Source organism: Leucopleurus acutus (genome assembly GCF_964270905.1).
Source record: "Leucopleurus acutus genome assembly, chromosome: 16".
NCBI classification, from domain to species: domain Eukaryota; kingdom Metazoa; phylum Chordata; class Mammalia; order Artiodactyla; family Delphinidae; genus Leucopleurus; species Leucopleurus acutus.
In genome coordinates this window covers 83,873,572-83,887,169 of record NC_139158.1, presented here as the reverse complement: position 1 = coordinate 83,887,169, position 13,598 = coordinate 83,873,572, and the positions used below count along the sequence as shown (strand labels likewise).

General features: G+C 49.8%; 1 protein-coding gene across 1 annotated transcript in view; it reads right to left on the bottom strand.

Annotated features, from left to right (window-relative positions):
• The window catches only part of ZNF831 (zinc finger protein 831), a gene marked incomplete at its 3' end in the record, with an annotated part of 109,434 nt that overhangs the window by 65,515 nt on the left and 30,321 nt on the right, over positions 1-13,598 (bottom strand). The window contains exons 2-3 of the mRNA XM_082856685.1: positions 9,856-13,485; positions 8,492-8,631 (exon numbers count right to left, since the gene is read on the bottom strand). Coding sequence (XP_082712811.1) covers positions 8,492-8,631; positions 9,856-13,449 — 3,734 coding nt within the window. The 5' untranslated portion in view covers positions 13,450-13,485. The remainder of the gene's footprint in view (positions 1-8,491; positions 8,632-9,855; positions 13,486-13,598) is intronic.

The window sequence follows — 13,598 nt, the reverse complement described above, 5'->3', positions numbered from 1 at the left end:
TCAACTCCAAATGCATTAAAGACCTAAACATAAGACCTGAAACTAAAACTCTTAGAAGGAAACATAGAGAAAATCTGCTTGTACTGGCCTTGGTAATGATTTCTTGGATATGATGCCAAAAGCACAGGCCACAAAAGCAACAATAAACATGTGGGACGACATCAAACCAAAAAGCCTCTGCACAGCAAAGGAAACAATCAACAGAATGAAATGGTAACCTAGGGAATGGTAGAAAATATTTGCAAACCATATATCTGACAGGGAACCAATATCCAAAATACATAAGGAACGCACACAACTGAATAGCAAAATGAACAGGAAGAAAACCCAAGAACTCAATTATTAAATGGGCAAAGGACATGAATAGATATTTCTCAAAAGAAGACATACGAATGGCCAACAGGTATATGAAAAGGTGCTCAACATCAGGGAAATACAAATCAAACCTACAGTGAGATATCACCTCACACCTCTTAAAATGGCTCTCATCAAAGAGGCAAAAGGTAAGTGTTGGTGAGGATGTGGAGAATAGGGGACCCTTGTACATTGTTGGTAGGAATGTAAATTTATGCAGCCATTACGGAAAGCAGTACGAAAGTGCCTCAAAACCTTAAAAATAGAAGTCCTCTATGACCCAGCAATCCCACTTCTGGGTAAATACCCAAACAAATTGAAATCAGGATCTTGAAGAGATAACTGCACACCTATGTTCATTGCAGCATTATTTACAATAGCCAAGACATGGAAACAACCCAAACATCCATCAATGACTAGATAAAGAAAATGTGGTGTATACATAAAATGGGATATTACTTGTCTTAAAAAGGAGAGAAATATTGCCATTTACTACAACAGGGATGAACTGGAAAATATTATGCTAAATGAAATAAGCCAGATACAGAACAAATACTACATGATCCCACTTAAATCAGGAACCTAACGTAGTCAATGTCATCAAAACAGAGAACAGAATAGTGGTTACCAGGGATAGAGGGAGGGAGAATCAAGAAGGTGTTGATCTAAGGGTACAAAGTTTCACTTCCACAAAATGAATAAATACTAGATATCTACTGCACACCACAGTGCATATAGTTAACGATACTGTATTATATACTTAAAACGATACTGTTAACGATACTGTATTATATACTTAAACGATATCTGTATACTATCTATATACTTAAACGATATCTGTATATCTAATACTTAAACGATAACTATCGTTAACGATACAGTTAACGATACTGTATTATATACTTAAAAATTTTTTAATTTAAAATTTACATAAAATTTAAATTTTATGTCAAATATTCTTATCAAAAAGCAAAAAAGAGGAAGGGAAGAAACTTCTAGAGATGATGGATAAGTTTAGGAAAGTGTAGGACACTGAATGTGGTGATGGCTTCATGGGTGTACATGTACCTTCAAACTTGTCAAGATGTATATATTAAATATACACAGCTTTTATGTTTGTCAGTCATACCTCAATTTAAAAAAAGAAGAGTAAAGAGCAAGAGACTATAAAAATGACCAGGCAGATTTGAAAAATAATTAAATGGAACTTAAAAAAAATTAAATATAATATTGTCAGGAATTAAATTTAAAACTCGACAGACGTGTAAAAGCAGGGGACCAATTAAGAGGCCATTGCATTAGTCCAGGGAATTCTTCTGACCAAGATGGTACAGCAGTGACTAGATGTGCCCTCCCAAATAAAAAAATGGACAAATGTCTAAAACAATGATTCTCAGGACATTAGACACCAAGCAATGAAAGCAGTGGTCCCTGAGAGAAGAGGAACAGATGAGGTGAGCCTCATGATTGCCTTGGCTTCCTGGTGGGGAAACTTTCCAGGTCCAGCAAAATTTGTTGAAAAGACTATACTTTTGCCATTGAACTTCCTTTGAACCTTAGTCAAAAATCAATTGACCATGTATGTGTGGTCTATTTCTGTATTCTTTATTCTGTTTCATTGATCTATTTGTCGATTTTGATGTGAATACCACACTGCCTTGAATACTTAAGTTTTAGAGTAACCCTTCAAGTCAGGCAGTGTCATCAAAACAACATGGCATATGCATCAAAATAGACAAACAGATGAACAAATCATGCTGGAACAATTAGGTATCCACCTGCAAAACTAAGAACTTTGATTTATGCATCACACCATATACAAAAATTTGATCCTAGGTCTGAATATTAAACCTACAACAATAAAGCTACAGAAGAAAACTTAAGAGAAAAATCTCTGTGGCTATGATTTAGGCCAAGGTTTTTTAGTTATGACATCAAAAGCACAATCCAAAGAAAGAATGATAATTGGAATTCATCAAAACTTAAAATGTCTGCCCTTTAAAAGACACTGTTAAGAGAATTAAAAACAACAAAAAACAAGGCACAGACTGGAAGGAAATATTTACCACGTGCATATCGGAAAAAGGACTTATAGCCAGAATATATAAATAACTCTCAAAATTCAATAAGAAGAAAACTAACAACCCATTTTTAGTGGGAAAAGATGCAAACAGATATTCCACCAAAAAAGATACATAAATGACAAAGAAGCACATGAAAAGATAGTCAATATCATCATTTATTAGGGAAATGTAAATTCAAACTAATACAATACCATCAGACATCTATTAGAATGACAAAAATGAAAAAGGATGGCCATACTAAGTGTTGGCAAGGAGGTGGAGAAGCAGAAGCTGTCACACACTGCTCGTGGAAATGTAAAATGATACAACCACTTTGGAAAACAGCTTGGCAGCATCTTAAAAAATTATGCCTCTACCATATATGATCCAGACATTTCACTCTTCGGTATTTACTCAAGAGAATTTAAAGCTTATTCCCATACAAAGACTTGTATATGAATATTTATAGTACTTTTTATTTGTAACAGCTCAAAACTGAAACAAGCCAAATGTCTACCAACAAGTGGTTGTATAAACAAATTGTGCCGTATCCACCCAATGGCTTACTACTCAGGAATGAAAAGGAACAAATGACTGATACACACAACATGGACGAGCCTCAGAATAATCATATGGAGTGAAGAAAACGCCCAGCCGAAAAAAAGCGGGGGGAAGGTATATATTGTCTGCTTCCATTTTTATAAAATTCTAGAAAAAGTGAAATACTCTATAGTGACATAAAGCACATCGGTGGTTACCTGGGGGTGGGGAGGGTGGCAGGGTGGGGGCAGGAGGAAAGAATTACAAGGAGGTACATGGAAACTGTGGGCATTGCGGATACGTTTGCTATCTTGATAGTGTTGTTGGTTTCACCGGTGTGAACGTGTCAAAACTTATTATATTGCACACTTTCAATACGCATGATATTAAAATTCAATATATGTCAATAGAGCTTTGAAAAAAACACACGGTGGATTAAGAAAATTAGTAACATGTTAAAGATAACATCCGAACAAAGTATCTAGGTTATAGCAGGGAGAGACAAAGTTGTTGAAAACAGAGGTTAAGAGACATGAAAGACAGATCTAAGATGCATTATTTCAATGTTCCAAAGAAGAGGGAGACTGGGATGGAGGCAACATCTGAAGAACAATGGCTGAGAATTTTCCGGGTAGACATCAATCCAGAAATTATAGAAGCCCAGTGGATTCCTAATGGAATAAATTAAAGTGACGTGTACCTGGATACATCAAAGTAAAAGTATGGAACACCAAAGAAGAAGATCTTGAAAGTAGCCAGAGATAAGAGACCTTCAAAAGACAGATGAGTAGACTCATAGCTGACTTCTCACCACAAAATAGAAGCCAAGTGACGATGCAATAACACCTTTGATGGACTGAGAGGAAATAACTGTCAACCTGAGACTGTGTACCCAGAAAAAATATTTTCCAACAACAAGGATGAAATAAATGCACTTTCAGGCTAAAAAAAACTGAGATTTTTCTTCTCTAAAGGAAATTCCAAAGAGTATACTTCAGACAGAAGAAAACAATCCCAGAAGGAAGATCTGACATGCCAAAAGGAATGAAGAGGCAAGATGTTTGCAATGATGCAGGTAAATATAAATGAATGGGCTTAAAAAGTCAGATAATAGACCTGGAAAAATATCTGCAATATATATAACAGGCAAAGAATATATGCAAATCTAGGATATATACACAATCCTACAAATTCTGGGTGGGCAAAACATTAAAAATCTGCTCCTAACAAACATTAGTAAGAATATGGGAGCAGGGCAAACTCTCACTGTTAGCTGGAGGAAACCTACAGTGACACAAGCACTCCAGAGAGTGATTTGGTAATAACTTGTAAAGTTGAAAATGTGATTATCTTATAACCCAGTAATTCCATTTTAGGTATATTTCTTAGAAAACTTCTCACATTGTGTCTGAGGAGGCACGTATAAGCATGTTCATTGCAAAGTTAGCACACACACACAAAAAACTGGAAATGATTTAAATGTCCATAAATAGGGGAATGGAAAATACAGTGTGTTATTTCCATGGGATAGAATACTCTACAGCAATTAAGATGAATGAATTTTATCTGTATGTACCAAACATGGCGAGATCTTCAAAAACACAATATGGAGTTTAAAAATCAAACTGAAGGATGATAAATTCAGTGTGAGATATATATCTTTTTTCTTAACAGTGATATATATACATATATATATGTGTATATATATATATTTTTTTTTTTTTTGCGGTACGCAGGCCTCTCACTGTTGTGGCCTCTCCCGTTGCGGAGCACGGGCTCCGGACACACAGGCTCAGCGGCCATGGCTCATGGGCCCAGCTGCTCCGTGGCATGTGGGATCTTCCTGGACCGGGGCACGAACCCGTGTCCCCTGCATCGGCAGGTAGACTCTCAACCACTGCGCCACCGGGGAAGCCCTCCACTGTTGGCTTTTAAGAAGCAAGCTGCCATCAATTCCATGCCTCAAGAAAATGAATTCCACCAACAACCTATGAAGGGAATAAAACAAGACGATGGGATGGAGGAAAAAAGGGGGGAACCACTGAGGTACAGGGGTCAGGTGAGTCTCCGCCACAATGCCAACGTCTTTGCTGAGATGAGGGGGAGCCAGCCCCATGAGGAGCCAGAGGTGGTGTGTGCAGGTAGAGGTAAATAGATCAGCAAGTGCAAAGGTCCTGAGGTTAGAATGACTCAAAGGACGATCACGAGCCAATAAAGGCACGAATGATGAAGGAATCACGGTCGACCAGTCAAAGTTTGGTGAATGTAAAAACTTCAAGAGCATCATCCCCAGTGCACCCGGTTGGAGGCTCCAGGACAGAGCTGTCGAGCCTGGGTTCTGACCTCTCCTGTTTGCACGCCGGGGTCCCTCTGCCCCCTCACTTTTTCACCTGCAGCCTCTTGCTGAGAAGCTCACTGACTGGGAGGCAGAGTTTTGGCTCCCACAAAACCGGATGTTAAGATGAAGATTTGCAAACACGCATGCCTATGAGGGCCAGGCAGACTACATGACTAAACGTAAGACACTAGGGAACAACCTACAGGCGGTGAGAAAATATTTGCAAATGATGCAGCCAACAAGAGATTAATCTCCAAAACATACAAACAGCTCCTACAGCTCAACACCAAAAAAGCAAACAACCCAATCAAAAAAATGGGCAGAAGATCTAAATAGACACTTCTCCAAAGAAGACATACAGGTGGCCAAAAGGCACATGAAACAACGCTCAACATCGCTAATTATTAGAGAAATGCAAATCAAAGCTGCAGTGAGGTATCACCTCACACCGGTCAGAATAGCCATCATCAAAAAAAAAAAAAAAAATCTACAAATAATAAATGTGGGAGAGGGTGTGGAGAAAAGGGAACCCTCCTACACTGTTGATGGGAATATACACGGGTGCAGCCGCTATGGAAAACAGTATGGAGTTTTCCCCAAAAAATAAAAATAGAGTTGCCATAAGATCCAGCAATCCCACTCCTGGGCATATATCCAGACAAAACCATAATTCGAGAAGACACACGCACCCCTTTGTTCACAGCAGCACTATTCACAATAGCCAAAACACGGAAACAACCTAAACGTCCATCAACAGGTGAATGGATGAAGTTGTGGTACATACATACAACGGAATACTACTCAGCCATAAAAAAGAATGAAATAATGCCATTTGCAGCAACCTGGATGGACCTAGAGATCATCATGCTAAGTGAAGTAAGTCAGACAGAGACAGACAAATACCATACGATAGCACTTATAGGTGGAAACTAAAATATGACACAAATGAACTTATCTCAGAAACAGACTCACACACATAGAAAACAAACGTATGGTTACCAAAGGGGAAAGGGGGGTGGTGGGAGGAGGGATAAATTAGGAGTTTGGGATTAGTAGATACAAACTACCATATATAAAATAGATAAACAACAAGGACCTACTGTAGAGCACAGGGAACCATATTCAATATTTTGTAGTAACCTATAAGGGAAAAGAGTCTGAAAAAGAAAGTGTGTGTGTATAATGAATCTCTGTGTTGTACACCTGAAACTAACACAATATTGTTAATCAACTATACTTCAATTTTTTTAAAAAAACTAAAAAAAAAAAAAAGGGAAAAAAGGACACTAGGGACAAGTGGGGACTGAGGCAGGCTGCAGAGCACAGGCGCCGTCCACAGGCATAGCTGCTGCCCTGCAAGAAGGCAGGCCCAATATCTTCAGAGCTTCAGATATTTTAAGAAAAGCCAAAATCCAGGTTTATATGTGAAATCTCCTGATATTTATTATCTGGATACTAAGCATCAAAACTTTCAACAATGCTGCGGCCAAATAAGATTCCTACATGGGCTGTTTGGCCCCTGGGCTCCTGATGGGTTTGCAAGGCATCCTGGAGAGACATCTCCAGGCCTCTCGGAGGACCAGCCTGGGACCATCAGCCTTATTTGGGAATGTTTCCCCAACGGCCTCCACATGTAGACACCTGGCACCTAGCAGGTGCACAACGAATGTCTGTTGAAACAGTCAAGTCCCAGTGTTGGGAACTGTAAATGAGGCACCCCACCTTTGTCCCCCTCCCCACATCTCCCGGGACTCTGACTGAGGCCTGGAGACTTCAGGCTTGCCAGCTGTCACTCAGATGTAGTTTAGGGCTTTGTGGGAGCAAAGCCACGTGCCAGTATCCCTGAGCTCCCGCGATGTGGTTTGGGTGATGTAAAGCATTGCTCTCCAAGCTAGCTCACTGGACCAGCATCCTCAGCGTCACTGGGAAGCATGTTAGAGATACAGAATCTCAGGCCCATCCCAGACCCACTGAATTTGACCCAGCATCACAGGAAACCTCCAGAAAACCCTAGGTGACTCTCACGTCCACTACGGGCTGGGAGCATTGGGGCAAGCTGCTGTTTAGCACTTGGGCTCTGGAGTAAGGTTTGCTGGTTCAGATCCGGGTCCTTGGGGAAGTTGCCCGACTTCTCTGTGTGTCTCAGTTTCCTCGAGAGAAAAATGCTGTGCCTGGCACACAGCAAGCCCTCAGTGATGCCAGCTCTGGAAATGTGGTCCTGGCAGACAAGTGAAAGCGGGTGCAGGGGCCTCAGAAGAGGGTATGTCATCTCTGGCCAGTGAGAGCCTGAGCAGCTGTAGGCAAGCATTAGGAATTTGTGTGGCCTCTCGACAAATACCTATGTCTGGACCAAACACTGACAATAGGAGAAGGCCAGGCATTCTAGGAACGGGAGACTGCGGGTGCAGGAGAGCCTTGGGGAACTGGGTTCGGAGTGTCAAATAGAGAATAGGCGAGGGCTGGGACCATATGACATCACACTGAGAGGGAGGGGGGCGACCATGGGAAAATGGGACCTAAAAGCTTTGCGGGGCGGGGGGGGGCGGGGTGTTGGAGGGAGGAGGGTACGCAGTGGGCAACCTGAGGGGTTTTGAGCAAAGGAGCGAGACAATCAGAATGACGCGATGAAAGAGGGGTTTAAAAATCCATCTGCCCCCCACCCCGCATTTACAGTCTGGAGATTATGTACGTGCACAGATCACGGAGAAAAGTCTAGAAGGGCATACACCTAAACGTGATTGTCTCCGAGTGGTGAGATCACTAGGATGTTTTATTGTCGTCTCCTCACTCATCTGTATTTTCTAATTTTTCTGCAAAGGACATGCATCACTTGCATAATTAAAAAAGCAATAAAAGCTGTAAATAATTAACATGCTCTCTCTTCAGGACTTAAACTGGATGGATGCGTTTTCAACTCAGTTATTTCGAATATTTGCTGGACGCCTGGCCTTAAAAAAGGCGCCACTGAAAAACACATAGCCGGTAGGCTGATGGGGAAACACATTGAGTCCTTTAACCATGAAACTCTAGACCCCAGCTCCTGTACAGGACTCTCTGTCTCTCTCTCTCTCCCTGGAACACAGAGATGCCTCTTGAACCCCTTGTGAAGTTTTCCTTGGGGGTTTACTGAAATCGCAGTTTGCAGCTCCTGACACTGGGCACACGGGGAAATGACAGAGGTGGCCACACACCCTACCTTTTGGAGCGGCTCCTCCGCTGTTTCTGCTTGCTGCTCCCACGAGGCATCTTTGCCCTCCTACGAGGCCATCCTTTCTTCCGTTCCGGCTCAGACATCCACTCCTGGGATGGCATCCCTGGGGCTGTTGGGTCGGAGAGCTGAAAATACCAGGCACGCAGGCGTCATATTGCTCACAGCCCCCACGGTGGGAACAACACAGAAGGGTTCTCTCTCTGCAGACAGGATGCCTGTCTGGGGAAATCGGGCATCGAAATGCTGCATTGCCAAATGGTCTGAGCATTGCTGGGCAGAACCTTCTGGAATCCTGCCTGGGCTGGATCCACAGAAGAAAAAGCCCAGACCTTTGGTGATAACTGGAGGCCTAGGGAACACCGTGGCCGGCTCCTTTCCCTCCTCCAGGAATGCCCACACCCAGTACCCGATGGCCTTGTGGAGGAAGGAGGCTAAGCTGGGCCTTGGATTCACCCTCTCTCAGGCCCAGCACACTCTTTCTTAACCCCCCACTCTTGGGATAAAGGCAGTGTTACCATGAGAACAGCCTTCAAGCTCTGGGACACAGACCCTGTTGTTCCACATGATTAAGTTACAACTGAGGCTGCAGGATACTCTCCAGTCACCCTGGCCCAGGACATCCCAGAGCAGGACAACACCCTCAATTATACAATCCAGATGCATGGAGTCGCTCTCAAGATGGGACTACAGGGACTTCCCTGGCGGTCCAGCGGTTAAGACTCTGCGCTTCCAATGCAGGGGGTGCAGGTTTGAGTCCTGGTCAGGAAATAAGATCCCATATGCCGCGAGGCACGGCCCTCCCCCCCCCCACAAAAAAGATGGGACTATAAATTTAATCACCAGTGAGAACTCTCTAGAGCACCCCGCTCCTTTCCCGTTTTGCCACTGCTTCCAGGAAACTCAGGGGTAAGTTAAATCTGACCATAGCAGCTATTTTCTCTGGAGTCCCTGGTAATGATAACTTTCTCCTTTTAAGAGTTTTTGTTTGGAGTCTATCTCTCAAAAAGGTTTCTGATTTATAAGCTCTCCTGACCAGCGTTTCATTTTTACTGTTCGCCTCTGCTACCAGGAAACTCAGCATTAAGGTTTATGTCTAGTTATGAAAAATCTCACCCGGAGTCTTGGGTACAGTCATTCTGTCCTTTGAAACCTTTTCTCATGATTTTCTTTCGTTTTATTTTACATGTTGCGCCTTTTTTCCTCTCCCTTGGGAGCAGGCTGAGAAGATGTTATAATGGACAGCAGATGCTACACAGGATGGCTTCATACTTTCTCTCCATCGCTATAAGTCCTGCCTGCCAAGCATCCTCCCTCAGCCCCCAGGGCCCTGGGACAAAGCTGGGTGTTACCTTCAGTGTCTGCGTCTGCCCTCCTCCTCCAGGGCTCATCCTGGTCCATCTTCCAGACACTGCTTTGCTCGCTGGCTGGGCGTCAGGACCCTCACCCGGGAGACTGCCAGCAGGGAAATGCAGCGCCAGGTGCACGGAAGTGTCCTTTTCCTTCTGCTCCAGCGGCAGAGGGAGGCTGCGGCTCAGGCAACACCATGTGAGCCGGGGCTCAGCCCTCAGCGAGGGGAAAGGCCCCTGGGCCCTGCAGCTCCCGGGGGTCTCCGCGGGCGCACACGAGGCCAACTCAGGCCAGCCCGGGGGTGGGAGGGCCGAGAGGGAGGGGCCGGGCTGGCGGGAGCAACCGGCACTGAGCCCCGCTAGTGGCCCTGAAGAAGGGCCCCACGGGGCACTCTCGAGAGGCCCCCCCAGCTCCCCAGTGGATTCCCAGGGATGGAGGACGCCCCCAGAGGGCCTGGCTCGCGCCCAAGTGCTGCTGCTGCAGGCTTGTTGGGTGTCATGGGTCCCACTCCTCCAAGAGTCACACGTTGGCATGGACGGGAGGGAGACTGCCCCCCTGGGGACCCCAGCTGTTGGGGTGCCAGTGTCCAAGCCTCCTTTCTCCTCTCCCTGCACCCCCTTTCTCCTGTCGCACGGCGTGGACCAGCTGGGGTCCTCCCCGAAGCTGTCTGCTCCACCAGGGGCCTGGCCTGAGGTTGGGCTGGGAAGCAGGGGGGCCTCCAGCCCTGACTCCATAAAGGATGCCCGTTCCTCAGGTCCCCCTCTCCTGCAGAGAAGGCCCCGGCCTTGGTCCGGCTTCTGGGGGATGGGCGGCGGGCGACGGGTCTCTCCCTGGGGTAACCTGAGGAGGTACTGTGGGGGGAAGGCCATGTCCACTGGGGCAGCGAGGACGCCGGGGGCCCGAGGCTGCAAGGCCAGCTGGGAGGGACACCCGGGGGCTGCAGCTGTAGCACGCAGCCGAGGCTCCGTGTCCCGAGGCCCTGCCCACCTCAGGGTCCCAGCCCTGCCCCTCGCTGTGCAGTCGCCGCCTCCAGGCAGCCCCCCTGGCTTTTCCCCGGGGTCACTGTCCTGGTTCTGAGTGGGCGGGGAGGCAGCGTGCATGGGGCCCCCCGGGGTCTCTCCTCCTGCTCCTGGGGGCTCCTGGCAGCTTAGCGCCTCCACCTTCAGCTTCTTCCTCTCCGAGGGGAGCTTGACCTGTGTGGGCTGGGGTTCCCCGGAGCTCCCACCCGGCCGGCTCGGGACCACGTGGGCCTGCTGACAGGTCTCCTTGGCGTCCCCTCCGCCACCCCGGGTGCCACCTTCCAGCTTGGGGTCCGGCAGACCCCGCCTGGGAGCCTCTAAGTCACCTCCTTTGGGAGGACTGGGTGCTGGGAGCAGCTGACACCCCAGCTCCAGCCTCCCGTTTGGGGGAAGCAGAGGGCTCTTGCTGCCCAAGCAGAGGGGTCCTCTGCAGCTGAGGGCAGGGCGTGAGGCAGCCCTGTTCACACGGGGCTGGTCCCTGCCTCCGGCTCTGGCCACTGTCTCCCTCTGCTTGGGGGGCTCAGTCACCAAGAGGCCCTCACAGGCCGGTGGGCTTGCGCAAGGCGCTGGACTGGCCTCCACGGCAGTGTCCTCGGGGCCCGGGGGCCTCCTCCCATCCTGGGAGGGGGTTGCACGCCCGCCACCCTCTGCATCCCGCTGGAGAAGACGGTCCAGCTCGACCCCGCCGCCCGCTGTGACCTCCCTAGCCTTCTTGCCTCCGTGGTGGCCAGCTTTCGTTTTCTGGTAGATGCTCTTGAACGTGTCCTTCCCGTACACCTGCCACTTCTCCTGGGAGAACATCTTCGGCCGCCTCTGGCCGCGTTGCTTACCAGCCGCCTGGCCCTGGCCGGCCTGTCCCTCCCCCGCAGCCGGTCTCTTTCCATCCGGGTCCTCCGCCGGGGTCGAGGCGTCTCCCGTCGGGGGACACTGCAGGTCCTCCACCGCAGCCTGTCTGACCAGGGCCCGGGGGTGACCGCCAGGGACATCGGCCAATCGGGCGGGGGCAGGCCTGGGGCTCAGAGGCTTCTGCCTCCGGGACCAGGCGTCCCGGGGGTCCGGCGGCTCCGGCCACGTCCCCGTGCCCTCGACGAAGGGCAGCGAGTTGCTCCTGGTGACAGGCACACATTCGGTGCCGGTGGAGAGCTGCGTGGGGACCGAGTGGAAGAAGAGGGGCCGCGCCCTGTCTGGGGGCGCGCAGGTGGAGCGCGCGGCGCGGAGGGCGGCAGGCGTCCTCCTGGGCTCCGGTGGCCGCAGGTCGAAGTGGAAGGAGTCCTTGTAGGTGTAGGGCATGGGCAGGTCGATGCTGCCCTGCTTGGACAGGACCGTCTTGCGGGGCCGCACGTGGGCCAGCTGGGGGTCGTCCACCACGGCCTGGTTGTGAGAGATGAGCCTGGCGATGCGCTCCTCCAGCCGCCTCTTTTCCAGCTCCAGGCCGGCCGCCCGCTCCGCGCGCCCGGGCCCCGGGCCTCCCTCGCCCTCGGACTCGGCGCTGTGCTCCGACAGGCTGTGCAGGGGGCTGCCGGCGGCCGGTGGCTGCTCTGCGCTGTCCGAGCGGGACAGGTAGCCCGAGTCGGTGCTCTCGCACTTCCGCAGCCGACCCTCCGAGGGCTTGGCATCCCCGGGCTTCTCCACCTGCTGCTGCTGCAGCACGGAGCCCGACCTGCTGGCCGTCGGGGACTGCTGCTCCGGCAGCTTCCTCCTCGGCTGCGAGCTGGCCAGTGGGAGCCCGGGGGCAGAGTCTCCAGGGGCCTCCCTGACATCGAACGTGGATCCTGGACAGGCAACAGTGTCCATCTTCAGGTCCAGGCTCTTGGCAACCGGGGACAGATGCGACCTGGGCAGCAGGCAGTGCCCAGCAGACTGGGCACCCGGAGAAAGGGGTCTCTCTGATCGTGCCCCGTGGGTCCCGGAAGGCACTCCGGCCTTGTCCCCCTCCTCCGGGAGGCTGCCTCCCCCGCCGTCCGACTCCAAGGACAGCCTGGAGTTGTTGAGGTGTGTCTGGGTCCGTCTGTGCTTGTACAAGTTGCTCTGGGTCTTAAAGGCGATGCCGCAGGTGGCGCACGGGAAGGGCCTCTCACCCGTGTGGGAGCGGATGTGCTTCTCCAAAACGCTGGGCTTCAGGCAGTCCCGGCCACAGTGCGGGCACAGGTACTTGCCGGCGTTGCGCACCTTGCCGGGGCTGCCCAGCATGGGCCCCAGGCCCGGTGACAGGATGGGCAGAGCACCCACGAAGTTCACGGTGAGCACTGGGGCCGCTGGCTTCCCCACCTGGGTGGGACCGGGCCCTTCAGGCTGCAGCAGGGGGCTGAGAATGAAGGGCACGCTGCCCCCGTCCACGCTGCCTGACACGAGGGGGGCACGCGGCTGGAGGCCCCCTGGAGGCACTGTGTGGTACAGTGGGATGGGCAAGGCCTTCAGGAACAGGGTGGGGGCCAGGCCCTGCTCTGGGGGCAGGATGATGGGGCCCAGGGTCAGGTGAGGCGAGGCTTGCCCACCTGGGGCCCCTGGGGGGCCAGAAGCAGGAGCTGGCCGGTCCCCGGCAGGCAAGGCAGAGCAGGTGACTTCCGGCGCCTCCATCCCACATCGTCTGCGTGGCCCAGGATGCCGGGCAACCTGTGAGCAACAACTGAACTTTACTGTGGGCAACTCTCTTCTCTCATCACACAGTAAACTCTTCCCTACCCCATCAGGCATTTCGTCCCCTCCACTGAAGCCACAACAATCCC